This window comes from Oreochromis aureus, linkage group 8 (genome assembly GCF_013358895.1).
Source record: "Oreochromis aureus strain Israel breed Guangdong linkage group 8, ZZ_aureus, whole genome shotgun sequence".
Classification (NCBI taxonomy): domain Eukaryota; kingdom Metazoa; phylum Chordata; class Actinopteri; order Cichliformes; family Cichlidae; genus Oreochromis; species Oreochromis aureus.
The window spans coordinates 12,218,075-12,243,945 of record NC_052949.1 but is presented as its reverse complement, the minus strand read 5'-3'; the positions used below and the strand labels follow the sequence as shown (position 1 = coordinate 12,243,945).

The following is a 25,871-nucleotide window of genomic DNA, read 5'->3' as shown; positions in this document are numbered from 1 at the left end:
ATACTGGCTGAACTGCCGCAGGAATTTGAGAACAAAAGCTCCTTTGTGAAGTTTAATATTGTCTACAATCACCACCTTATGATACATTTGCAATCAATTTCATCTCTTGCCTTGATGTATCAACACATATAATCATCTTGTATTGGAACTTGCAAATGACTTGTGTGTGCGAGAGGAGCCACGTTTAGATATTAAATGTGCTCCGTGCTCCCAGTTTGGCCTTTTCGGTCGGCATTAATATCAAATTCATAATCTCTGAGTCTCATCTGTGACTGGCCAAGGGAGGAGTTTATGGTGTCAAATATTGGCATGAGTGCGTGTTTGTCTGGCACAGACTTTACACTGATTCATTCGATGTTCTTTTAGGCTCATCAAATTTTCAAAAAGAAGTATTTTGCAGATAAATTTGAAACTGCTTATAGATACTGCTGCTGCAGAACCTGTGCTGTTATCTTCTGCCTTTTGTCCTGGGCTAAAATATGGGCACTCTTCAAGTCTATTGCATCCTTGAAGTGGATCCTGAAGCCACCATTGTTAGCGTTAATATAATTTGCACCTAATGCACCTGAAGAGCTCCACAGCGTGCACGTGAGGAGTTTCTGAGGGGTTTTGCGTCCCCTTGAGAGGGTAATTAGGCTTAGAGTTCACACTTGGGGGCTTAGCTACTATTTTGTAAAGGGCTTGGTGGCTGTAGTAGAAGGAAACACCATAATCTAAAAAATGCTAGTAATATGGATTTCATGCATTTACATTGCTAGTATCGTGCTGCAGTGTACATGATGGTGTCTTGCACAGCAAAAGGAGGTCATTTTTCACACTGATGACATTTCCATTTTAAATCCTTCATATTAAATACCTCATTTGCAGAAGTAATGACTGCGCAACATCACTGATGCTCTGCTCACTAATTTTTACTCATTTCCTGTGAATTATTTATATTAGAGATTCTCCATATGCTCTCTGAGGATTCATGTCCATTCGTTTCACAGAGAATTAGCATTTTACAGTGAAGAGTATAAAGAGCTTAACTGCCCCAATCAAATAGGGTGATTTAAATCCTGTCTAATCAAGATGTTTAATAGGAGGGGTTGCAGCTGGATGAACTCAAATAAATGGTCTGAAAATATCCTAGGTCATAATCCCCCCTCCCCCTGCAAAATCAGGGCCACATCACCTGAAACAGACTGGATGTTTGAAAAAAAGTCGATGCTGCATAAAAAAGAAAACTCAAAATGGACAAATAAAAATGTATTAGATACAATAAATACAGTTAAGCCTGATCTAATAATGAAAATCTGAACATCAGCCCCAGGACTGACCCTGGAGAAGCTTCTTTGTGACTGGCCTGCTGCTATAATTAGTTGTGCTTTATGAAGAGCTAATTTGTCTGCTAAAGTTTAATTGTTCAATTATCACTGGATGTGAGAGGATGCCTTGATGCCATTTCATCAGGTTTGAAAATAGTGTTGAACCCCTCGTGCCACGTATTGTAATAGTTGGCAATTACAGAGAGAGCCCTCTACCTAAGTTGAGTGATGCATGCTGGCCCTGCTGAAAAGCCTTTGCTACCTGCCTGCTGTAGTTGTTGGCAGTGAAGAGTGGGTCCATTCAGGCTCCAGAGCTGAACCAGACAGGCTCTCAGTGCAGAAAAGGACCTCAACCAGCTCCTGATAGACAGCATAAATACCAACTATATAAGCACTGCTGAGGACTACATGTCAAAACAACATTATCGCAGCGTAAACAAGAGAGGACGAATTGAGCTTTCAGTCTTTTCAGAAAAGAAACGCTTGTTTCTTCTCGTTTTGAAAAGAGGGCGAAATCAGTATGAGTATGTCACATTTCAACCTGTGAAAGGTTGCACTGAAACACTGAAACTTCTGAATGTGTTTGTTGTGGAGCGCTACTCACCTGCTGATGTAGGTACTTCATGATGCAGTACTTCCCAGTTGTTTTCTCAATTTCTCTGGAGAAACAGTAAGATAAGAAAATGTACAAAAACATTATTGCTCCATTTCAAACACAGTTTTCCTCAATGTCCTTATTGTCAGATTCATTATGTTTTATGAGAAAATATTTAAAAATATTAAAAAGGACTAAGTAAATTAAGAGGCAATCACTATTTAAGAAATCCACAGTATCAATTGTATAAAGTCTGAAGAAAACAACAAATATGCTAAATCAAGCAATAAATAAATAAATAAATAAACTATTTTGTGAGACATTAAATTGAATTATATTTAGATATTAGGCTTTGTAGAGTTCTTCTCATTGTGTGTGTGTGTGTGTGTGTGTGTGTGTGTGTGTGTGTGTGTGTGTGTGTGTGTGTGTGTGTGTGTTTTTAGGTATCTGTAACACAGACATTTATCATGTAATTACAGCACTATCGTCAGTTTCTAATGACCTTGTTGACCAGTGATTATGGTCTTTTCAGGGGCCCAGATGGAAATCCAGGAGCTCACCCAGCAGCTTTTCAGTATTCTCATTAGTGCTTTAAATGACCACGTGTGACCAATGTGTGATTAGTCCCTGTAGCACCAGGGATGACACAGCAGAGAAAAGGTCTACTCTATTAAAGGTGACAACACAAGATGTCTGTGATCACTTTTAATCTACACAGACAGAACTGTGAAATCAGTTTTATTTCTCTGACAATAAGTAATAAAAAAAATAAATCCTGTATGACTGAAATCGATGAAAAATAATCACGATATTAAGAGCAGTTTAGTTGTTAAGTTATAAGTATAAAAACAAAATACAAAAATAGAAGTCTAGGGATTTTACTTTAACTAAACGTGGAAATTTTGGGGGTTGTGTCTAATCCTATTTGTAGTCAGGGAACCACTAACTTCCAAAATGTTAACACAGTAAAGCTATTTTTCTATATTGTTGTCAGCTGCAGGAATGTTTGCCTTCTCTAATATATAATTAATCCAAATTACATGTGTTTGGTTTCATACCTGACCCTGTGACTCAGAAAAATTAGGAACTATTTTTCTGTCCACATTTGCCGTGCAACAAATAATCATGCAGCCTGCTAACACTGGAGCTCTGCTAAGGGGGGAATACATTTAGTTTTCTGTCAGGTTGTCTGTCAGACATACATTTGTTCTGGGTTTGAAAAATGCTTCTTACTCATTATGGCATCAGACTCTTTTAATGTGACATTAGTTTTTGTTCCAAAGAAACACTATTGTATATGTTTATTGCCTATTTACAGCAGTTATGATTTAATATTTTTTAATATTACCCACAGAGCAACAGCAACCCCACTGTGGATCTGGAGGTAGACCAGGGCACCTCCTAATCGGAAGGTTGGTGGTTCAATACCTGTCTGCTGCAGTCTGTGTGCCAAATATCCATTGGCAAGAATGTTAGATAGAAAGCACTTATGTTTAAAAAAGTGATTGTATGAATGACGCAAGTTGTATAAATTGTGTACTCAGAGTAGAAAATTACGATATAAGGGGGAAAAAAAAGTAAATTTAATAAATTTTTTTAGCATTACATTCTTGTATTCTTAATTCCTACAATACTTTGGAATTTGTCAGGAAAATTTTTTAATAAGACTGGAAGAAACATAATTTATACAACATGCATATCTCCAAGCAAACATGAATGGCATAATAAATTCTAATGTTTAAAATGTTGACAACTTCAATCATATTGGCAAAAACTAAAAATTAAGACAATTTCTGTACATTTTATTTTGTTTTAGTTAGTTTTATAAGTACAAAATATAGTTTTGGTTAGTTTCTTTTGTTGTAAAGCCTGAAAAAAGGTGTTGTTTTAAAAAAAATCTCTTTTACCTTTTTTATTTTCTCAAGCGATTTTGTGCACTTATTTAACACACGAATCACTTGTTAAACATTTATGAATTTTATGGTAGTCCTGCTGTTGCATTTCTAATAATAAAGATCATTCTTTTTCACTACTACAGCCCGTGGTAGTGACATTGAAAGACCCTTTGATGAGTGATTTGTTAGACCAGGTATAACAGCAGATATTTTCAGCTCTATCCAAACAGTAAATATCCCTTTCATGTTCCTCCAACATGGCATTCACAATATGAAACAAGGGTACAATTGTGGTTGTCACCAAACAATGACATTTTTTTCTTTCTTTTACTCCCTAAATTCCCCATATCATCTCTACACTGATGCGCAATTTGTCTGTCATGAAGTCCGGGTCATCGGCCCACTCTGGGCCTATTTCCACTGACAACACTGTTATTAGTGGTAAGCTGAGCCAGTGGCCAATGAATCTGCTTACTGTTCACAAGGCCGGGGCTCTTTTCAGCGATTAATTTGATAAATGTATTAATTATGAATCTGGATGACAGTACAATCAGATTGTCAGGCTTCCAGACTTGGCCTTTGTGATAATTTGGCTTTGAGATTGGGGCTCCTCGGGTTTCAGGAGCTATCATCCCCAGAGCTCAGCCTCTTATCAGCGCCTGACCCATTCACTCAGTAATTTCCTGTGTGTTGTAATTAAATGGGGGCTTTCTGATTGCAAGTGACTCTCTTTAAGAGGTCCTTCTTGGGTTTCAGGTGGATGGGATGTTCAGTGGACTGGTTGTCTCCCTCGCCCTCTGCAGGACTCAGTAGGCACTGAAATTGCCCAACGTATACAGACGTGTTTACACTTGTTGCCTGTTGTATAAGACATTGTTTGTCTAGCTGGTTATATATAGAGTATATAAACTGCTTTGTAACATCACAGTCTAAAAACCACAAACTCCAACCACTACTGTCATATTGACTTTGCTCTGTGAAACCTGACTTATGGTATAGTTGCTGGTGTGCTGGGATCTTATGTCTACTGCTACAAAGTTTAGGAAGTCCTCTGCTGGTTGATGACAGTAGACCACGGAGGTCCAAGTGGAGATAGATTCTACCAGTCTATCTCCAGTTGGATACTGTTACAGGACTGGACGATCAGCATCCTAAGGTGGGGCCTGAAGCAGCAGCCTGTCAGTCTAGCCGGAGTTTTTTCAGTGAAACACTTCTTCCTGCTGTATAATTTCTATACTTGTAATAAAAATAAAATAAAATAAGATAAATGGGAAGATAAACGCCATTTTAAAATGTATGTTTTAAAGTCAAAGCCTAATAATGCATATGACAAATACTTTTGCCCATAAACTGTGGCAAAAGGGTTATTTTTGACCATATCCAAGTTGAATTTGGCTTGTAAAAATTGAACTTCATTAGTGTCGGGGAACACTAACTAGAGAAGTGTAAGAAAGAAGACCAACAACACCACCCAGGGATTTGTACTCTAGAAAATATGAATATAATACACCTTAATTAAATTACCAGTTGGTAGTAAAAGCACACAGATTCTTTCCAATAGTTTATTTGACAAATCAATAAATCAACAATTATGACAATGACCTGCAACAAAAGAAGGAAACTTAAAACTCCCTAAAACAATAGAAATAGATGAAATTTAAAAATAAGATTAAAATATTACCCTGAATATCACAATTGCATTTTTTCAAGAACTTGAGTCTGTGGAAATATCCCCATTATTTATGTTGGAAAGTCTCATGATACACATTAAATTTTAACCTTCAGTCCCCTGTAGTAAAACACCTTCTTTTGGTGATGGAAGGTCTCCCTGCTACCCCCCTTTCACATTTTCCTTTTTGTTTCACCGAGGCTTACAGCTAAAAATCTTTTTCTTCTTTTTTTCTTTTTTCATGTGACCAGGGAGCATCATTAATATAGAGAATGGAGCCATTATGGAGGTTGTGGCTCCCTGGGTAGCACTGGGGAAGAGGTGGGACAATGGCTCCTCAGCATTAATGGCTCCTGTGTGCGCCTGCTATTAATCTCAACAAGGACTGAAGTGGCGTTACGGCAGCTGCAGAAGCAGGACAACGCTCCCAAACCAGTGCTCAGATTAAATGGAGTTAGTCTTGGGTCCTTTACTCTGACCTCTGACATCACCATAGCCGCAATTTACATTTGCTTAACATTACTTTGTGAATAAAATCAAGAATATTCCTTTGCCTGAAATCCAGTTTTAGCACAAGCATCTTGGCATTTTGGACTGCCTCGAAAAATATGCTTTGGCTGGAAGCCATTTTTATGGGACACGTCCTGTTTAGCTTCAGAGATGTCAAATAATTCATGTAACCATGACAAGCTGGGCAAGCAATTTAGAGATTATGTTCAAGGAGTCAGGTACTTTAGCAGAAGGAATATGACAAAGTGGATAAAACCAGCACTGACCTTGCTTTGCCACAAGGAGGACCCACTGATTAAATTTTGCTGCAGTCTCATTCATTCCAACAGTTCAATGAAACCTTGGAGACTGCTTGTAATACTGCAGAGTTTCACTAGATGGCAGGAATACATGAGCAAACGAGCGAGATCCTGGCAATTAACTTCCAAGGCCATCTCTTTCAGAAGCAAACCACCTGAACAAACAGGACAGGCACACTTTTTGCTTTTTAGTTTAACAGCAGTGATCACTGAGCTGTGAAGAAGGTTTCTCTGTAGCATTTTAATTAAATTATAATTAAATGGTCTGGTGCTAAATCCAAGCTACCAGGCTACATCACATTCCTTCATAAACTTAATTAAGCTTGTCCTTCAGAAGTCTGATCAGGTTTCCATCTGCACAACAGCATATGTGTTGAAGAAAGGCTGGTAACTTAATGAGACATTAATGGTTATATCACTGTATGAGCTGCATGCTGGAGAGGAGACACCAGAAGTTAATTGCAGTCTCCGTCAAGCTTGATAAGGTGCCTCAATGCAAACGGAGGGTGGTGGGTGGTGGGTATAGACACACACATTCGTGTAAACATGCTGATATGAAATTATTTTTTTTTTAGCTGAAATCTGCTGTCATCCCCTTGTTCTCTTGTATTCATGTGCTGGCTAGCTTAAGCTGGAAATAAAAGAATAATTATGCATTAGCGTTTCTAATTAGGGCTTCTCTCAAAGGTGAATGGACCACTGATGAAATTTTGGGGGGACTTATTAAATTACTGTGAAATCAAATTAGAAAGGCAAATTAATCCTTGCAATGAATTAGATCAGTGAATGGGAAAATTGACTTTTCAACACAAAGCAGGGATGAGAAGGTGGGATTGGTATAAAGCACAAGAAGGACTGCAAGCAGCCGAGTTCAGATTACTATCGAGGAGGCATGGCAACAGCTCTTATTTCACTGACCACGCAAGTACCTTATTTGCATTTAGGTGGGAGCAGAGAATCCACAACAAATCCAGAGGAACGAGAAACTGATTCTTCTTTTAATCTGGGGCTACTCCAGAGCACTTCGATTTATTCTCTCACACATAAGTGCATATGTGACATTGACTCTAGACATGCTCTTGCATACCATCACTGTATTTTGCTGGCATTTCCACAGTGACCTCAGATTAAACCACATCCAGGTAATATATTATTTTTGACTTGTTTTGTTTAGAACTGTTGTTTTTGTATGTTAAATATGAGGGTGTACATACCTAATGTACACTCACCAGCTACTTTGTTAAATGCACATTTTCAACTGCTTGTTAACTCAAACATCTAATCAGCCAATTACATGGCCGGAACTCAACTCAGCAACTCATTTGGCATGTAGATATGGTCAAGACAACTTGATGTTCAATCTGAAGAATGAAGAAGAAAGCTGATTTAGAAAATGTTGAACATTGCATGGCTGTTGGTGCCAGATGGGCTGGTCAGAGTATTTCAGAAGCTGCTGACCAATTAGGATTCTCCTGAACAGCCATCTCTAGGGTTTAAGAAGAGAGTGACAAAAGAGAAAATATCCAGTGAAGAGTAGTTCTCTGGGGAAAATGCCTTGTTGATGGTAAAGCACAGAAGAAAATGCCAGGCTGCTTGGAGTAGACAAAAGGTGCCTCAAATAACCGCTTGTTACACCAAGGTATGCAGAACAACGGACAACAAATGTTGAACCTTGAAGCAGATGTTAAATCCTGAATTCAACTCTTCTCCTTGCATACAAGGCCCATTAAGCCCAGTCTTATCTTAAAGACCTGCCCTGTCTTCCTCCCATTACCCCCAACTGGTCGTGACAGATGACTGCCCCTTCCTTGAGCCTGGCTCTGCCAAAGGTTGCTAAGTGTTTGCTCATAGGGGCTTGTCTGATTGTTGTAGGGTCTTACCTTACAATAAAAAATGTCTTGAGGTGACTTTCATTGTGATTTGGGGCTATATAAATAAAACTGAAGCAGATGAGCTACAGCAGCAGAAGACCACACCAGACTCAACTTAGGAAGAGAAAACTGAGGCTATGATTTACTCAGGTTCAGTTCGAGAGTAGAAAAACACTGCCTGGTCTAATGCATCATCTGGGTACCTGATGCCACAACCATCCATCCAACTATCCATCCGTCCGTCCGTCCGTCCGTCTGCTTATCTGGAGCCAGGTCGCAGGAAGAGCCCCAGGGAGGATGGAACTCCTTAGACCCAGGGAGGCTGAGGAGTTTGAGCACACTGTCTGGTCCCCCTTCTTAAAAATGGGCCCACTGCAGGCACTTCCCCAAATCACACAACATTGTACGTCTGTCTTGTCAACCAGGACAGACCTACAACATCCAGAGCCTTCAGGAGCTTAGTTCGAACCTCATCCACCCCAGGGGCCAGCCACAGTATTACAACAATGCCACAGCTTACCTGAGTATTGTTGTTGACCATGCCATCCCTTTACGACCACAGTGTCTTCTGATGGCTGCTTTCAGAAAGATAACGCACCATGTCACAAAGCCCAAATCATCTCAAATTGGTTTACTGAACATGACAACAAGTTCTCTGCACTCAAATGGCCTCCGCAGTCATCAGATCTCAATCCAATAGGGCACCTTTGGGATGTGGTGGGCCAGGAGATTGGCATCATGATGCTGTCAGTTCAATATGGATCAAGATCTTTGAGGAATGTTTCCAGCAGCATGCTGAATAAGGGCAGCTCTGAAGTAAAAAGTGAGTTCAGCCAAATTCTAAAAAGATGTACATAACAAAGTAACCGGTCTGTTTATGGTTATTCCTTTCTTAACAGATGATAAGAGAAATCTCTGAATTCAAAGAGTTGAGAAAGGACAGATTTTGCTACCTTTGAACACAACTGTTTCTCATCAGTTTCTTCAGTCTTTAAGCTAAGATAGACTGACAGCCTTCCAGGTCCAGTTTCGTACAGACAGACTTCTTACAAGCATATAACTGTTATCAGTATTGTAAATTTAAAAAGACTGTGAATTAACACATTTATAAAAAAAATTATTTAATGTTTCCTCTAAGTCTCATCTGGTGTTTTAACATGATCTGTCAAATTCAACTTTTTCTACAGAGACTAGGGTTGAGGGAAAGTCTGTGTAATCATTATTTGCCATGTTATCACAAATAGTATCAATAAATTAACTCTAAATTATCTTTTTTTTCCAGTCTTGGTTGTCATTGCTATTTTTTTACACCTTAGAGTTTTTCAACATTTTGTTTTTAGACCTCAGTAATTAACAGAACCAAATGGCTCCTGGATAATTCTCATCACAATCTGATTGATTATTTGTGCTTTTTATGGCTGCCTTTACTGTCAGTGAAGCAGGTTTCACTTACAGTTTGATGGCGGGATAACACCCACACTTAAAATAACAAATTTGGCACACTGCGTTAACTGTTGCTATTAACAGCATAAATCTCATGATTTGATATCAAAGGAAGATAAATATACAGCAGAAGTGAAATTCAGAGGTATTAGATTCAGGTTTTATTTGGGTCACAAGGTTCAGCCTCTATGTCTCAATGGCTCACAGGGAGAACTGATTACCTGTCAGACATGCTCTGTAATTCTTAAGCCCTGCATTAAGGTGACTGACTCTTATCAAATTGTTGGTAGTAACAGACTATCTGGGTCCACAGGAAAAAGAGGATTGCTTTCTATTTTATGTATCTGAATGAAAAACTGATTTAAATGCTGTCAAGGGGAAAGGGTTCAGATCACAGTCCAACATGGGGGAGGAATCTAATCAAGTCCAAGTGAACTGCATTATGAAAAAATACAGGCCGCTAAAGTGCACTACAATAAAAAGCTCTCATGCTCCAGAAACACAAGACAAAACATATTTCTCCCATCAGTGCTCATCTAGATATTTCCAGATAAAAAAAAACAAACTCTGCATCTCAGCGTCACATCCTGACACTTCGTGTTCTGCCAGAGAATTGCTAATAACGAGATCAATACACTGCAAATTGTGTTTGCTTTCTCTCTTTGATGTCCACAGGCTTCGAGGAACGGCTGACAGTGTCGCTGTGAACTCGTCTGTGAAATCAAGAGATGAAAGATGGATGTATTTGACTTGATAAATGACCTGAATTTACAAGAGTGAAAGTGTCTTTTATTCTTATTTATTCTTAAGCTTATCCAGCTGATATAAAGCTCCCTTGGATTTTTTTTCTTTCTCCTTTGTCAACACTAGAAAAAAATATAGCTCATTCCAGCTCCTTCCTGTAAGGTTCAACAGTTTTAGATAATTATGCTATAAAACTGACACCATCCTACAAAATCTGGACAGCAAATGTTTGCATAAAACTGTCCCGCTAAAGATAATTATTGCACTCCAATGTTTTAGAGTACAAATATCAAGCAGGAGGCTGAAAGCAATTTGTCGGCACCTATAATAAAACACTGTCAAGCTGGAATGCTTTGTGCTTGTGTCTGTAGGAGTTGGCCAGCCTTGAACACACACAGCCAGCGCCTTCCAGGATCCATAATGAAAATAAGCTTGTACTAGCATCTGTATTAACTGTGCACTGATTATAAATTTCTGGTGGTGAGATCAGAATGGGTGCTGGGTTTTCTCTGCCTCGCCACATGTGGAAAGACAAGTCTCAGATACTACAGGAGGATCGGTACGGTGAGCAGCTCAGCCGGGCATACAGATGAAGGACATGAACAAAAGCTTCTTATGAGGGAGGCTTTTTTAAATTCATATGCAGCGCTCAGCATTTTCTGTGATTACATTATTGTGTTATTGTGACCGATGCATAATACCCACAAGCATCAGTCGCATTTAATGTAGCTGATCGAGTTGGAATTAATTTCAAGTACTTCTGGATGTTGGTGCATCAATAATAAATTAGAATTCGATATCGTTTTAAAAGTCTTTAGAAGTCTTTGAATGCAGTTCAGTGGAGTACAACATTTTCAGGAAAACGATGACAAGAAAAGAACTGAAAGATTGTCCAAAATTTATGTAATTATGTAGCAGAAATGTAGCCACTGATAAGTGAAAAACTACTTCAATACATTTAAACAAGATCAAGAGCCTATTCAGAACTTTTACTGTACTGTGGGCCAGATTGTGATATTTTAACAGTCATATTAAATAAATATTGCTGACATTTTGTTTATGCATTTATAGTGACCAGAAGATTCGGTTACTGGCAGAAATATACTGGCTGGCCAATTTATTAGGTGCTCACCTGCTTAATTGCTCATTAACAAATGATTTAATCACATGGCAGCAAATCAGTGCACTTATGTAGACATGGTCAAGATGACCTGCTGGAGTTCAAACAGAATGGGGGAAAAGGTGATAAAAGTGACTTAGAAAGTGGCACGGTTGCTGGTGCCAGACAGGCTGGTCTGAGTATGTCAGAAACTGCTGATCTACTGGGAACCATCTCTAGGGTTTACAGAGAATGGTCTGAAAGAGAGAAAATATCCATTGAGCAGCAGTTCTCCAGTCAAATATGTCTTACTGATGTCAAAGGTCAGAGGAGAAAGGCCAGATGTCTTCAAGCTCATTATGCAGAAGAGCATCTTTGAATGCTGAATATGCTGAACTTTGAAGCAGATGGACTACAGCAGCAGAAGACCACACCAGGTGCAACTCTTATCAGCTAAGAGCAAGAAACTGAACTTTGGAAAAACATTGCCTGGGCTTATGAGTCTTTGATTTGTCACAAACAACATGAAAGCATTGAGTCTCAGTTGTTCAGGCTTGTGGTGGTAGAAAATAGCACGGGGAAAACTTTCCTAGCACAGTTTGGGCTCCTTAGAAAAACGCGATAATAACACAAAGAATGTCTTAAAGCTCAGATCATTTCAAGAAATTTTCTTGAACATGACTCATTAAATAGTTTCCACATTCACCAAATTTCAATCCAGTAAAGCACCTTTGGGATGTGGTGGATGGGCAGCAAATCTGCAGCAACTGTGTGATGCTATCATGTCAATATGGACCAAAGTCTCTGGGGAGTGTTTCCAGTACACTGGATAATCAATGCCGTACTTGTATATTTCTATTATATATTTCTATTTCTAATCAGTACTCACTTTATAGTTCCTAGACAACGACTCACACTGATTTCGGTAATCACCTGACTCTCCATACATCATCATGAAGTACAATGGGGCCAAGTTATGAAAACAAAATTACCTTTCATTGGTGTAAATGTCCTTTGCCTGTATAAATGCACTTTTTACTTTTTTATATGACAGAATTTAGTCATTTGCAACAAATTATTATGTGGATCTCTCACCTATGGGTTGCACATCTCTGGGGGTTTTGGGACTCCACTTTGAGAACCAGTAATATCTGCTTCAAGGTAGTAATACCAGTAATAGGTTTCAGACACTCTACCAGCTTCACTCAGTAATTCTCTGCTACTTCAGGTAACTGCTTTGTGTTTTAACATATGTACAAGCTTTATTAGATACCAGACTGGTTGCATTGGTGATGACTAAGTCAGGAGTGACAGGAAACTGGCCTCTCAGCGTTATAGCTAGCTGTGTAAACACCTTCCTTTTCTCCTTACTTGCAAAATGGCACTTCACTATGTTTATATAAAGCTTCTTGTATGAGTGAGCATCCCTACCGTCTTCACCGTGAGACCTTTATGAGCCATAAGGCTGCTGTTCTACAGCTTGCATGTACTCTTCTGAGTTACATAACACAGACTCAAGTCTTACTTTTACAAGTTTTCCAGTTGTCATATTTGCAGCACAACTTCTTCTCGGCTCAGATATCCTGCATCATTTTTCTTGGGAAGGTTGGAAATATAAGTGACATGTCTATATTCACAAGAGTCAGGAAAACGAAGAAGCTAAAGCACAGCCTATATCAACTGTGGGTTTTAAATTTATACCAGCCTGCCAATCAGAGGGAAGTCAAGGGTGGAATTGGAACTGGCAGCAAATTCAAATTCACACTGTCACAGCATAAAGGAGGAGTGCCGCAGGCTCTCTCTCAACCTACTGTCTCTCACAGTCAAGTCCTGCACTTGTTAAATCTTTTGACAAGAGGTATTATCTTCAAAGTGAAGATCTGCAGACTTGAGATTTTTTCTCAGCCACAGTAAACCCTAAGGATTTCCTTACAAAACTGAGATTTTAAGTAATAAAACCCCTAAGTTACACACTATGGGGCACTGTGTAATTACAAAAGCTGTAATATTAAAAAAAAATTAAGAACATATCAATATTCTCAATAACAATAATAATTCATATAATGCAGTCTGTGTCCCCAACCCTCCTCCTGACATTTCAGCTGATAGTGCATTGACAGTAGGTGCCTTATCACTGTCTATTAAGTGCTATTGTCCCTTTTTGTGCCTTTCTGTAAAGTGATGGTTATAGACTCTCTCCATCTCCTGACAAAATGTTCGTGAAATTCATTTAACAGAAAAAAGAATGAATGACCTGAGGATGAATCCTATTTGTTCTTGTTCCAGTCGATAATAGAAATAGATAATATAGTTGGTTGGTTTGGTCCAGGTCTTGTGCCACCAAACAAAGACTCACTTACTGGGAGAAATACACTGGCTGGCCAATTTGTTAGGTACACCTGCTCACTTGCTCATCAACACAAATATGCCATAATCACATGGCAGCAAATGAGTGCATTTAGGTATGTAGAAAGAAATGTTATAGATGAATTTGATTGTTTAATTATCTGTTGACATCATGATAGTGTTCATTCTTGATTATTGTTTTTGTTCAAATGATCTTAGGCTGTATCAGAAACCTTCCAGGTACTGACAGTACGATTTGTTGCATTACACAAACATAATATTGGTTGTAAGTAGGCACAAACTTGAGACAACATATTGAATTATGTGTCATTCTTTAGCATTGTTTGATGAGTCAGTAAATGACCTCCATAATGTTAGTTTGTGTAATTCTTAATAAACCACAGTCGATAAGATTTGTGTGGCATTATTTAATTGACACAACAGAAGCTGTGTACAGTGTTTTTATTCTCGGTAATCTCACGGGATGCTGGGAGGTATCAGAACCCATGTTTCCTTGAACCAGGCCATATTTGGATCTGTAAAGACACAGTGCTCTCTGAAAACAAGCCTTCTGTAAGGTGGTATTAAAATTAAAAGATTTTCCTTGGCATATTTGTCTAATGTGATGTAGTGCTGTGGAGAAATGTGAATTCTCTAAATAGCAAATCCTAATAAAAAATCTGCATTTTAAAGAATATTTTTTAGGTGGAACTATAAGTAGTATCCCCTTGTCTGTGGATATTATTCATCCATGTCCCTCTGTCCCTTCTAAGCCATATTTTTAGAGCACTTTCCTTAGAGACATTATTGTCTCTGGACCTGACATTTAATTATGAAAAGAATAATTAAAATGATGCATACAAAAAGCTGCACTTGTGCCTGAGATCAACTGGTGGCTCTGTGCTGATAAGTCCCTTTAAGTGACAAGAAAACGCCGCAGAAGCAGTTGCTTGACAGTATGCAAGTGTCCCCTCCTGCAAAAGCTGATTGTCCCATCACATGTACAACATGCTGATAATGCATCCATCACAGCCAAAGCCTCATGGGGTCCAAGATGGAGCTCCATTTCAGCCTAATCATACGCAGCAGTTGCCAGGGTTGTCTACCCCTGCAGCCACCTTCTCTTTGCATCAAGAACAAACATCACCCCCTATACTCCACTACCTCATAGGATATGACTTTAATGAGGCTCACTTTCAAGACAAATCGTCCTCTTTTCCGCCTGTTTCTGTTCATGTTTAGCCAAAGAAAGAGGACACTGTAGACTGCATTTATTACATCCTCACACTCAAATATCATGTATGTGTGTGTGCACGGTAACAATAACTCCTTCCACCCACACACTACCCCCTCCCGTCCCCCTCCCCTTCTGAAAACCACAACCACCACCTCACACATACTGCTCCAGCGCCTTCAGTGGCTCACGTGCCACAGCACACTCCACTGAATCCCACGCTTCAGAGGAAAAATTCTCCCCACACTGGAGTCCAGAGGGGCAGCAGAGTGTGGGGGTGTTATCCAGCTTTCAGGGAAAAAGAGGATGTTGCTCCTTATCAATGTGATGATGCAGAGTTAATTAGTAAAGATGAAGAAGCAATACTGCTGGAATGCAGTCGTGATTTGGAAGAATGAGATCAGAATCAGGCACGAGAACTCATGTTAATCTCTGTTTTATTAATGAATTTGGCAGGTTTAATTAAGGATTTTAGGTGATGTGGTGAAAAGTCAGATTCGTGCCTCTTAAATGTGTACCTTATATGCTCTTTAGTGTAGTATTTGTATTCTTCTTTCACCTTGATTATGCTGTCTATCTTGCATTTATTGTCAAGATAATTCCAAGTCTCCTTTTACAAGAGTCCTGACGGAGAGTTTAAAATGGGGAAAAAAAAGCCGTTTTACGGCTTTTGCGAGTTTAACATTTACAATAGTCCAAAATAACAATAATTTTTTTATTTTTGAAAAAAACAAAAACAAAACAAGCACGCTTAATTTGACCACATCTGTCATTTCCCGTTAAATGAGCTTAATAATTTCTCATTTTAGCTATAACTAATGCTCTTTTTTTTTTTTTTTTTTTACTTTTACCCAGAAGAGGAGAGAGGAGAGAGATCAAGTAGCCCACACACTGTGCAGTGTGTGCGGAGGGGTGATGCCTCGGGAGCGCATCACAGGACACAAAACCCCACTGCAAGACGCAGTGCCAGAAGAGAGCAGCTTTGGCAGGAGAGCTTGTTTTCTGTAGATTAGAGTGGGGAGAAAGAAGGAAGTTAGTCCGTTAAAAAACTAACAAACATAGGTTTTCTATCATGTCGGAAGCCTCCTGAATATCTTTGCCGAAGAGGAAACAATGTAGTTGAAAGAAAAGGGAATCTCCACCGGTGAAGAGATCCGGGGATGCATGGACACGGTTACGGGTGATTAGTGTAATTTTGCAGCTGCAAAATAAAGACTGGATATGCGCAGAAAAACTGGGGAGAAGTGAGTTTCGGGTGTCCACAGGATGGACACTGCGGAGGTAATTCTCTCGGTGCTGGTGGTTGTGATTATTATAGTGTCGCTGCTGTCCAACGTTCTGGTGCTGATCTGCTTTTTGTATAACCCGGAGATCCGCAAGCAAGTCCCCGGTCTGTTCAACCTCAACCTCACCTTTTGCAACTTGTTGCTGACCGTCTCCAACATGCCGCTCACTTTAGTGGGACTTATCAGTAAAGCTCAGCCGGGGGGAGATGGCTTCTGCCAGATCGTGGGCTTCTTGGAGACTTTCCTGTCCACGAACTCGATGCTGAGCATGGCAGCTCTGAGCATCGACAGGTGGATCGCGGTGGTGTTCCCCCTGAGGTACCACTCCAAAATGCGCCACAAAGACGCGGCTTTTGTGCTCGGGTACACGTGGGCGCACTCCATGTCCTTCTCCACGGTGGCCGCCTGTCTCTCCTGGGTTGGATACCACCGGCTTTACGCATCCTGCACCCTGTCCAACCCCAGAGCGAGCAGTCGGACACAGTTTGTCGTCTTCACCATCTTTTTCCACTCTTTCACCTTTCTTCTGTCTTTCATAGTATTATGTGTCACATACCTCAAAGTACTCAAAGTAGCAAGGTTTCACTGTAAGAGGATCGACGTTATTACAATGCAAACTTTGGTGCTTCTAGTGGATATACACCCCAGGTGAGCGACTTTAAGTTATCAATCCTGCAACTATAACGTTATATGGTATAGCAATCTGGTACCTTTACATTTGTAAAGCTTGAAAAGTATTTAAAAATTAGTTAGAAGAAAGGATTTAGCCTCTTTTGTTCTCTTATCGAAAACAGCGAATCTCAAATATGAATTGAGTCCTCGCTCAAAATCTAATATAACTGAAATGTCATCTGGGGTGATTGCTTTATTCTGTCTCCATGCAGAATAGCTCCCATGGAAATACTATACAATCTCTGAGTGTGTGTGTGTGTGTGTGGTTGAATAGCCTACTGCAGATTGTAAATCCTGTTATTACTCACACAGATGTCCTCTATTTCATAAAAAAAATGTCCAAAGAAATGTGTCACCATGGCATCACAGCTGTGGTGCACTCAGGTATCGCACAAAGTCATACAGGCACAGAGAAAATGATTAAACTGGAATTCTTAAAAGGGAGATCCCCACTTTGAGCCTTTAAGTTGACCCAGTTGATTTACCTGAACTCACCCTATACTGGATCTCCCTATGCTTTACCCCTACATGACACCCACTCCCTGTTGTCTCATATTAACCCACTTTGTGGGCATCCCTCTTTATGTGTCTGTGCTTGTAGTGTTCGTCAGCGTTGTCTGGAGGAGCAGAAGAGGCGACGACAGAGAGCAACGAGGAAGATCAGCACCTTTATCGGCACCTTCATGCTCTGCTTCGCTCCCTATGTAATCACGAGGTGAGTGGTAGAGAGACTGTTTGACCAGAGGGAATCCTTGCTGGACCACCATGCAGTGTATGCAACCCTTGGATACCTCCTTGCTCTCTAGTCACAGCTACCCATATCCCTCCCCTCCTGCTTCCTTTCTCTCTCCCCTCCGCTTCCTCCCAACACTGGCCAGAGCTGGAAGATGAGATTGGCTGACCTTGTGATAAGTAATATGCCTCTGCTCTGCTGTTGCTGCTGCTGCATTAGCACTTTTTCTCTTCAAGTTCGCGGGGTGCATATCAGTTTGTCAGGTAGAATCCACTCACATCAATCACTGAACAAAGACAGGATAACAAATAAGGCCTGTAGTGAGTGAGACACATAAGTCATCGGCTTGCTGTCATGTGAGACATTTACTTTAATACAGTCAGACCCACAAGTATTTGGACAATGAGAATCTGTCCACCACCATGACAGAATTTAAATCAAATAATCAAGATTGTTGTGATTGAAGTGCAGAATTTCAGTTTTAGATGAAGAAATTTGACAAAAGAATCTTTATACATAGACCTGCTGCACTGTAAAGAGGTTGCTGTAAAATCTACAGCAACTAGATGGCAGCTGGATGCCAGTAACTTACTGTAAATAAAACTCACAGTAGAAAAAAATAGAAGTAGAAGTGATCTGAGTTAAATACAGTAGGCTTTAGCAGTAACATGCTCTTCTATGTGGACAACAAGTGCTCCTAATTTATTGTGTTTTCAGTGGTTAACAAAGCTGAGCTGCAAAAGTAGGTATGACCCCAAATTACTTTGTCATATCACCTAAGCCGTAAGTTCTGGAGAATTTCCTTTCTCCTGGAAAAGCAGTTTTGCCCTCCTAACAATGTAACTGTAAATATAATTACAGTATCCTATGTAATGTTACATCATATGTGCTGAAAGCTCTTGTGCTAACTGTGTATGTGTGTACGATAAACAAAGATTTTGAAAAATGGACTCTGCTTAAAATTGCTTTGGACCACTGCCTACCATTTCCCTAACATCTTTAGTTCTTCTGTATAATGGGATGAAACCTATACTAGCTGCACCTTCAACCAGTTTCCAAGAGGTTCAGGTTGGGGTATTCATTTCATGTTAAATTTTCTGATTTCTCATGATCCTCTGCTTCATGGAGTTCTAGCTTCTTCTGTGTTAACTCATGTGAGAAAACACCTTTGCATTTGTGTGGCGCTGTGACCAACTTACACTCTTTGGTTCTGTGGAGTGTGTGTGAACAAATGACAGGGATGGCTAGTAGCCCATGTAAGGCCTGTGGTAATACGCTGACAGAGCTCTATTTTGGATGGCCTAATCATACAGAGTGCAAGTGTAGACAATCAGCGGTTTTTTACAGCTTTATGATGGTTTAATAACTTACACTTCACACAAATGTGTCTAAAAGCAAAAACAAGTTGGGAGTGCCATGAACTGCTTTGAGATGCAGACCTCACAAGACTGTAAAGCTTATTAAGAGCTGCTTTAAATTAAATATTTATATTATATCATGCACTAATGAGTTGGTGAGGTTTTTTCCCAGACTGGAAGAATTCACTGACATTTTCTGCTCAGTCTTCAGTCTAATCTGGTTGTCAGTTACAATCAAACTTTGTTCCCAGACACTCATTACTGCTTATCTGTTTTACTCTACTTTTGTCTTTTCTGGCTTTAAATACTGCTGACTGCAAGTTAGAAATGAAATCTAATATAGCCCCACACTGTAAATCCGCATTCGAGAGAAAGGCGGGTAAATCTTGTACTGTCATTTGACAGCTACCTACTTTTTTCTTGTGGGTGGATGAGAAAAATAACTTTATACAAATATGTGTTTAATGGGATGGCTGTATTTATACAGAAGCAGAACATTTTTGTAAGTAACTCCCTGCTTACTATGGGGGAAAAATAGAACACTGTGTTGCAAATGTATTTCTGTTTCTGCACAATAAGCTTAAGGCATGCATGTCTTTTCCAGCATGTTGACTTGCCTTTCTACCACGCTCTCTCTCACCACCCTCTGTTTATGCTTCCCTGCAGGATCGTGGAGTTATTTCCAGCGGTGCCTATCAACCCTCACTGGGGAATTGTCTCCAAGTGCTTAGCTTACAGCAAGGCAGCTTGCGACCCATTTGTGTACTCCCTCCTCCGACACCAGTACAAGAAGACATGCACTGACATCATCAACAAGCTGCTGAAGCGCAGCTCCTTGAACGCGTCCGGACGCCGGCACGAGAGCCAGGTGAACAGCATACCCACCATGGAGTGACCGGCATTGCCCCGATGGGAAGGTTAACCCGACAACTGTCAGGGAAATAAGAACCTAGTTTACTGTCGATGAAGAAGTGGAATAAATTTGGTAGTTCCTGTCCATGTCTGCTTGAATTTGGTCTACAAAAAAAAGGAAAGAAAACAGAACAGACAAGGTCAACTCCCTGTACAGGAATACCACTGCGCTGTCATACCGAGTGCCCAGAACAGCAGATCAGTGCAGTGAACTTGCTGTGAGGACAACAAAGAGCAGCAGATTCCATGTCCACCTGGAGAGGCAGATGTGCTTACCCAGGATGAATGGCCACCTAAAAGTTTTATTATTTTAGGGTAGCTTTCAGTCAGATATGAGATACAGTTTATTATATACAGATTTTGCAGTGTGTCTGTTTGTTTTGACATAACTGTAATATTCATTTTATCTTAAAAAAGGGGGGTTGGCTGTATGTCTGTTTTAGTCTGTGCAAAGTGTTTGCAGTAATTTATACATTAATTCTGTATGTAGCACTGAAGACTAGTCTAACCAAAACTTGACAAAGTAGAAGAACAAGTTCCCAAATTGTATTGCAGATGAAAACATACAGCAGACTGTGCACACTGCACAGGACGGCTCAGGTATAGCCCAGTCCGAATTAAGCAAATTCTTTGGGTATTTTTATTTTTTAGTACATTATCTGGCTGCATTAGTACCACTGGATGTAAATATATTTTGTTTTATGTGTACTGGCATTGTTTGTGCTTTAGCATCCATTTTAAGGACTTACTGATCTGTCCAAGCAGAGTTTTAGCGGAAAGAAAAAACCTTCAAACCGACTGCCTTTGCTGTCACGACTGACATGTGGCCCTCAGGTTGTTTAGTCAAGTGAAGCATGATCAACTGTACTTGCCTGGGTTTGTCCTCACAGTCACAAGTGACCCGTAGAGACTGCTCGATGCTTTTTCACACATACAGGAAGGAAAATGCACGGGATATGTCTTTTGGCAAAAAGATGAGATGATTTAATAGAGATGACAGCCACGGACACGAGAAAATATTAGAGCAAAGCACGTCTGGATGCAGAAATAATCAGTTTGAATGGGTAAAGTAAAAAAAGAAAAATCTCTGAACAGCTAAGGCCAACTAAATGTGCAATGGTGATAGTTGAGAGCACTTTTACCACATAATATTATTAAAATCAGTCTGAATTACTGAATATACTCAAAACTAGGTAAGCTAATCCTAGCTAAGCTAGGCTAGGATTAATAACTTGGACCGCAAAACTGAATGATCCTAGTCTGTGATTCCTATTAGTCTTTTTTTTTCTCAGATAACCTGCAGCAGCAGGTTTGCCAACTACTTTGCCAGGAAGTCAGCTACAGGTAAGAGCTAGTAGTGATAATAGATAAGTGGGCAGCTAAGCTACTAACACAGATATTAGATATTGATACTAATGCAAGGACTAATGGAAGGACTCAGTTGTATTTATAAATATAGCATATTGTTGTCTTTGCTGATAAAAAAGGTTTTTCTTTTAAATAATCGCCTGAAAGCAGTAGAAGGCAGATGAAAATCATCCAGTGCTACTTATATTTGCATAAAGCTTTGGCAAATGATGGTGAAAGGTACCAAATAGAAATGATTATGACCTTATAAACTTCATTTAATGGGGACATGCAATAAACAAGTCTCTAACAACACCAGGCTACCAGATGGACCCTAACTCTAACCCACCTATCCCACTAACCCTACACAGTCCAGCTGGAAGGAAAATAATGAAGCCAGATAAAATTTTACTCAAAATAAACTACTGATACTACAAAAGTTATTTCATTTTTTTCTTGGTAAAGAGATAAAAATAATAGTTTTAAGCAATTTAGAATTATTTTGTTGGTTTGGTCCATTAAATCTAAACAAACATCCAAAGATACTGAATTTGATTTTACAGAAGACTTTTATAGAAGACTATAGAAAACCAGTTATATTTACTTGTTTACAGTACATTTTAATTCTTTTTATTTTTCTTGTCATGTGGAAACAAAATGCATTAAACTGTACATCTGACAGTGAGATAGGGAGTGAAATGCAGTGCCAAAATTACTGATGATGCCCAGTGAGCCAAATATAAGGAGATGTAATTAATTTTCTAAAAGCAGAGAAGAAAACAAAAGAAGTGAAGACTATTTTATGTAGGGTGTAAGGATTCATGATTTTACAAAGGAGAAACAGTTGTCTTGACTATATCATGCATTGTATGACGCTCCAAGACAGCTGATGCCTTAAATTCTATAATATGTTAGTTTTAAGTTTTTCAGACATATAGACATCTAGAACTATATTACTGGAATCAATAATTGCCTTATTACCTTCTGTTCATCAACGTTACTCGAAATCTGCTTCCTTTTTGTTATCCTCTAATTCTGATTTCCTGAAGTTCTCACTTGCCCACATTAAATGTTTCTCATAAATGATGACTAAAACGAAACATAAAAGGATACATGTCGACATATTTAGATTAAAAGCAATGTGAAAAGTATTTTTGAGTCTTTTCTATGTAAATGTAATTTATTGAGACAATTTATTGTATGTCTGAGTTTTACAGAATGTGCTGCTACAAATGCAAATGAAGTTTAACCTGTTGTGGATCGGTGGCAATGAGTGGAGTGTAATATACCTCATTTTGTTTATCAGTGACTGACCTGACTGCCTAAAGTGTTTTGTTATGTACCTCCTGATTTATCAAACCATGGCTCGATGCTGCTGCTGCTAAAGATGGCTAAGATGACAAACTGATGATGTTGGTGGTGATGGGATGATTGCTGTTTCCATAATATATTTTTTTTAAATGGGGATTGTAATTGTTATGTTGGTAAAAATGACAAAGATGACTGTTTTAGATTTTAACCATGATGATTAAACTGATGACAACTGTTGTTGATGCGACAACAAAGCAACACTTACTCTCACACTCACGCCATAGAAACACAGCTCACAGTTGCGCATATAACTTTAGTTCTATTTGACATAATGGATAAGATGAATGCATAAGAGGTCTTCATGAAGCTTCTCAGCCTCTCGTAATGGAGTCTTTGTGTCTTTGTTCACAGACATAAACACTAGTGCATCTTAAAAAATTGAATATTGTGAAAAAGTCAAATGTTTTGTGATTTAATTCAAAAAGGTAAAATTCACACAGTGAAATAATTCCAGCCTTTTTGTTTTAATGTAGCTTATTATGGTTTATAACTCGTGACAATCAGAAACCCTGTATCTGAAATTACTAGAACATTTCATTTAGTGTTTTGAGTATATTGCTTTTCAGACAGTGTCTTATTCGCTACATGCAACCACAATTACAGGAAAGACTGCAGACTTTGCAGTTGTTCAGATGAAGGTTGTTAACACTCTCCACAAAGCACCACAGAAGGTCACTGCTAAAAAGGCTGGCTGTTCGCAGAGTGCTGTATCAAAGCATATTAATGGAAAGTTGACCAGAATCGAAAAGCGCAGAAGGAAAAAGGTGCACAATCAACAGGGATGACCGCGGCCTTAAGAGGACTGACGTGCAAGGTTGATTCAAGAACTTGGGGAAGCTTTACAAGGAGTGGGCTGAGGATTGTGTCAGTGCATGAAGGGCTAGACACACAGAGCTCTTGGAAGGAGCTACAACTGATGCATTCCTAATATCAAGCCACACTTGAACCAGAGATGTCAGAAGGGTCTTACCCAGGCTGAGGAGAAAAAGAACTGGACTGTTGCTCAGTGGTCCAAAGTCTTTGAGTTGCTGGAGTTGGTGTTGGTGTCAGTCGGCCCATTGTATCTTGTCAGGAGCCATATTTCTTTTCCTTCTTTTTTCCCTCTTTTTTCTTTAACTTCCTGCTTTAGCAATAACAAGCAATAACTATTTGGTGAATAGATATAGACCGTCTGTCTTGCTGTAACACAGCTCAAATGAATTGTGTTGTCACCAAGTGTTTTATGCATTTTTATTTAATTTTAATTTGGGTCTTCTCAAGATATTCAGTGAAAAGGATGAAACCATTCAAAGGTTGATGTAGGGAGACCGTATCTCTGTTTGAGTATAAATCAGTGCCTTGAGTCTCCAGTCTTTTTAGATTTTGAGAATGCATCTGTGTTGGACAGAAAGGGGAAAAAAATGCAAGGGTTTGACGAGATGACTCTCATGTATCTGCGGCAATTCAGACTGTTACCACGAGCAATCAGTCTGAGTCACAGGGATGCCATTTTTTCTGTTCACACCACAATGCAGGTGGTAATGAAACAGCACCAGCTGACAGAGAAGGGCCTGGCTGTAAAACACTGATATTCTGTACACTGATTACCACCCCAGGAGCCAGTGATTATCTACAGGTGGGTGGCACTGACCATCTAACACCGTTTAATGGTGGTTGGCTTCAGCACACTCGGGCTCCCTTCAGTGAGAAATATACCACAACTCAAAGTGAAAAGTAGACACCTCACACTGCAAAACAGAAGAATATGTTGGGATTTTTTTTTCTCCATGTGATCCTTTTGTTTGGGACTGGTTAGATTAGGTTCAGAACCTACGCCTTGATCTCTAGTCCTTTTATTTTTTTTATTTTTTTATTTGATCTAACATAGGTATGATTTGTAAAACTCAATTATGCTGTAAATATAGCACAACTGAATCTTCAATATAAAACAGTAGAAAAATATCCCTTTTGGACTGGTACAAGAGAGAGATCAATAGCAGCAAGTGTGAATATTGAACTCCAAAATTCCAATTTTGGTATTTGCCTCCGACAAGTGCTTTCATAACTGAAAGGCACGTATTTTACTTTTAATTAGTAAGAGCTCAATTTTTAAAAGTAACTCAGGATGATTATTATCTTCCTATGTGAAAAACCCCAAAACATGTGGTTCTTATTCCTCCAGTTGCTCTTTTCTTTCTCTCCCATATGCTACCACATGCTTTTTGTTTGACTATATGGACTAAAAAAAACGTGTGACATATTCTCACTATGCTGCTATGTGTGGCTGCTGCATGAATGTACTTTCACTAAAATGATATATGTGTTTGGCTTTTTTTGTTCCTTTGTTTTTACTTTTTTTTTTACATCCTTATACATGCTTTCACTTATTTGTCTGATTACACTTTTTCAAAGCAGCCCATTACACAAAAACATGAAGTGCTTTATTAGCAAGGTGTGCCCAGAGGTGTATCAAACAGATATACAAATCTGCTAATGAGCATCAATAACATACCAATATAATAAAAGAATTTCACTAACACTTGTAAACTTTTTTAGGTTATAATGTACCATACAGCAATTATTAGATTACTGCACTGAAAATGTTCCTAAAGGTACCAATCAGCTAGCAGTCAGCTAGCAGCCAACCTGCCAATCAAAGCTGACCTACTTCTAATAATAGATCATGCACAGTGTAGAGCCTCTGAATTAAATTGTTATTTAAACAAAAAATCTCTTATAGTTTTCACAAAGTTGGTAATTAGCAATAATGACCAAAGTGGTTTTTGTTCCCATCTTGAATACACTATATTGTCAAAAGTATTCACTCACTGATCCATATCATTGAATTCAGGTTTTCCTGTCCCTTCCATGGTCAAGTACCTAGGCTCGCTGTGTAAGTGAAGTCTTGTGCAGCAGGTCCACTCATAAAATCTCACTGATACTAAATATTCCTCAATCAACTGTTAGTTGTATTATAACAAAGTGAAAGCAGTTGAGAATGACAGCAACTCAGCCACAAAGTGGTAGGCCACAGAGCGGCGTCATCGCATGCTGTGGCGGTAAGTAGGCAGAGGTCGGCAACTTTCTGCAGAGTCAGTCACTACAGACTTCCGAGCTTTATGTGGCCTTCTGATTAGGTCAAGAACAGTGTGTAGAGCTTCATGGGATGGGTTTCCATGGTTGAGCAGTTGCATCCAAGCC

General features: G+C 39.3%; 1 protein-coding gene across 1 annotated transcript; it reads left to right on the top strand.

Annotated features, from left to right (window-relative positions):
* The first annotated feature begins 16,278 nt into the window (after nucleotides 1–16,278).
* LOC116328796 (G-protein coupled receptor 26) lies at nucleotides 16,279–20,184 on the top strand. The gene is made up of 3 exons (XM_031750676.2): nucleotides 16,279–16,946; nucleotides 17,572–17,685; nucleotides 19,728–20,184. Exons 1-3 carry the CDS (start codon nucleotides 16,279–16,281, stop codon nucleotides 19,954–19,956), a joined length of 1,011 nt encoding a protein of 336 aa, XP_031606536.1. The 3' UTR covers nucleotides 19,957–20,184.
* Nucleotides 20,185–25,871: the final 5,687 nt, after the last annotated feature.

Excerpts from the sequence above, each read along its gene's own strand:
- LOC116328796 (XM_031750676.2), top strand. The coding sequence starts at position 16,279 with ATGGACACTGCGGAGGTAATTCTCTCGGTGCTGGTGGTTGTGATTATT. Across the intron at positions 16,947-17,571 it reads CTAGTGGATATACACCCCAG|TGTTCGTCAGCGTTGTCTGG; the intron begins GTGAGCGACTTT and ends CTGTGCTTGTAG. Across the intron at positions 17,686-19,727 it reads GCTCCCTATGTAATCACGAG|GATCGTGGAGTTATTTCCAG; the intron begins GTGAGTGGTAGA and ends GCTTCCCTGCAG.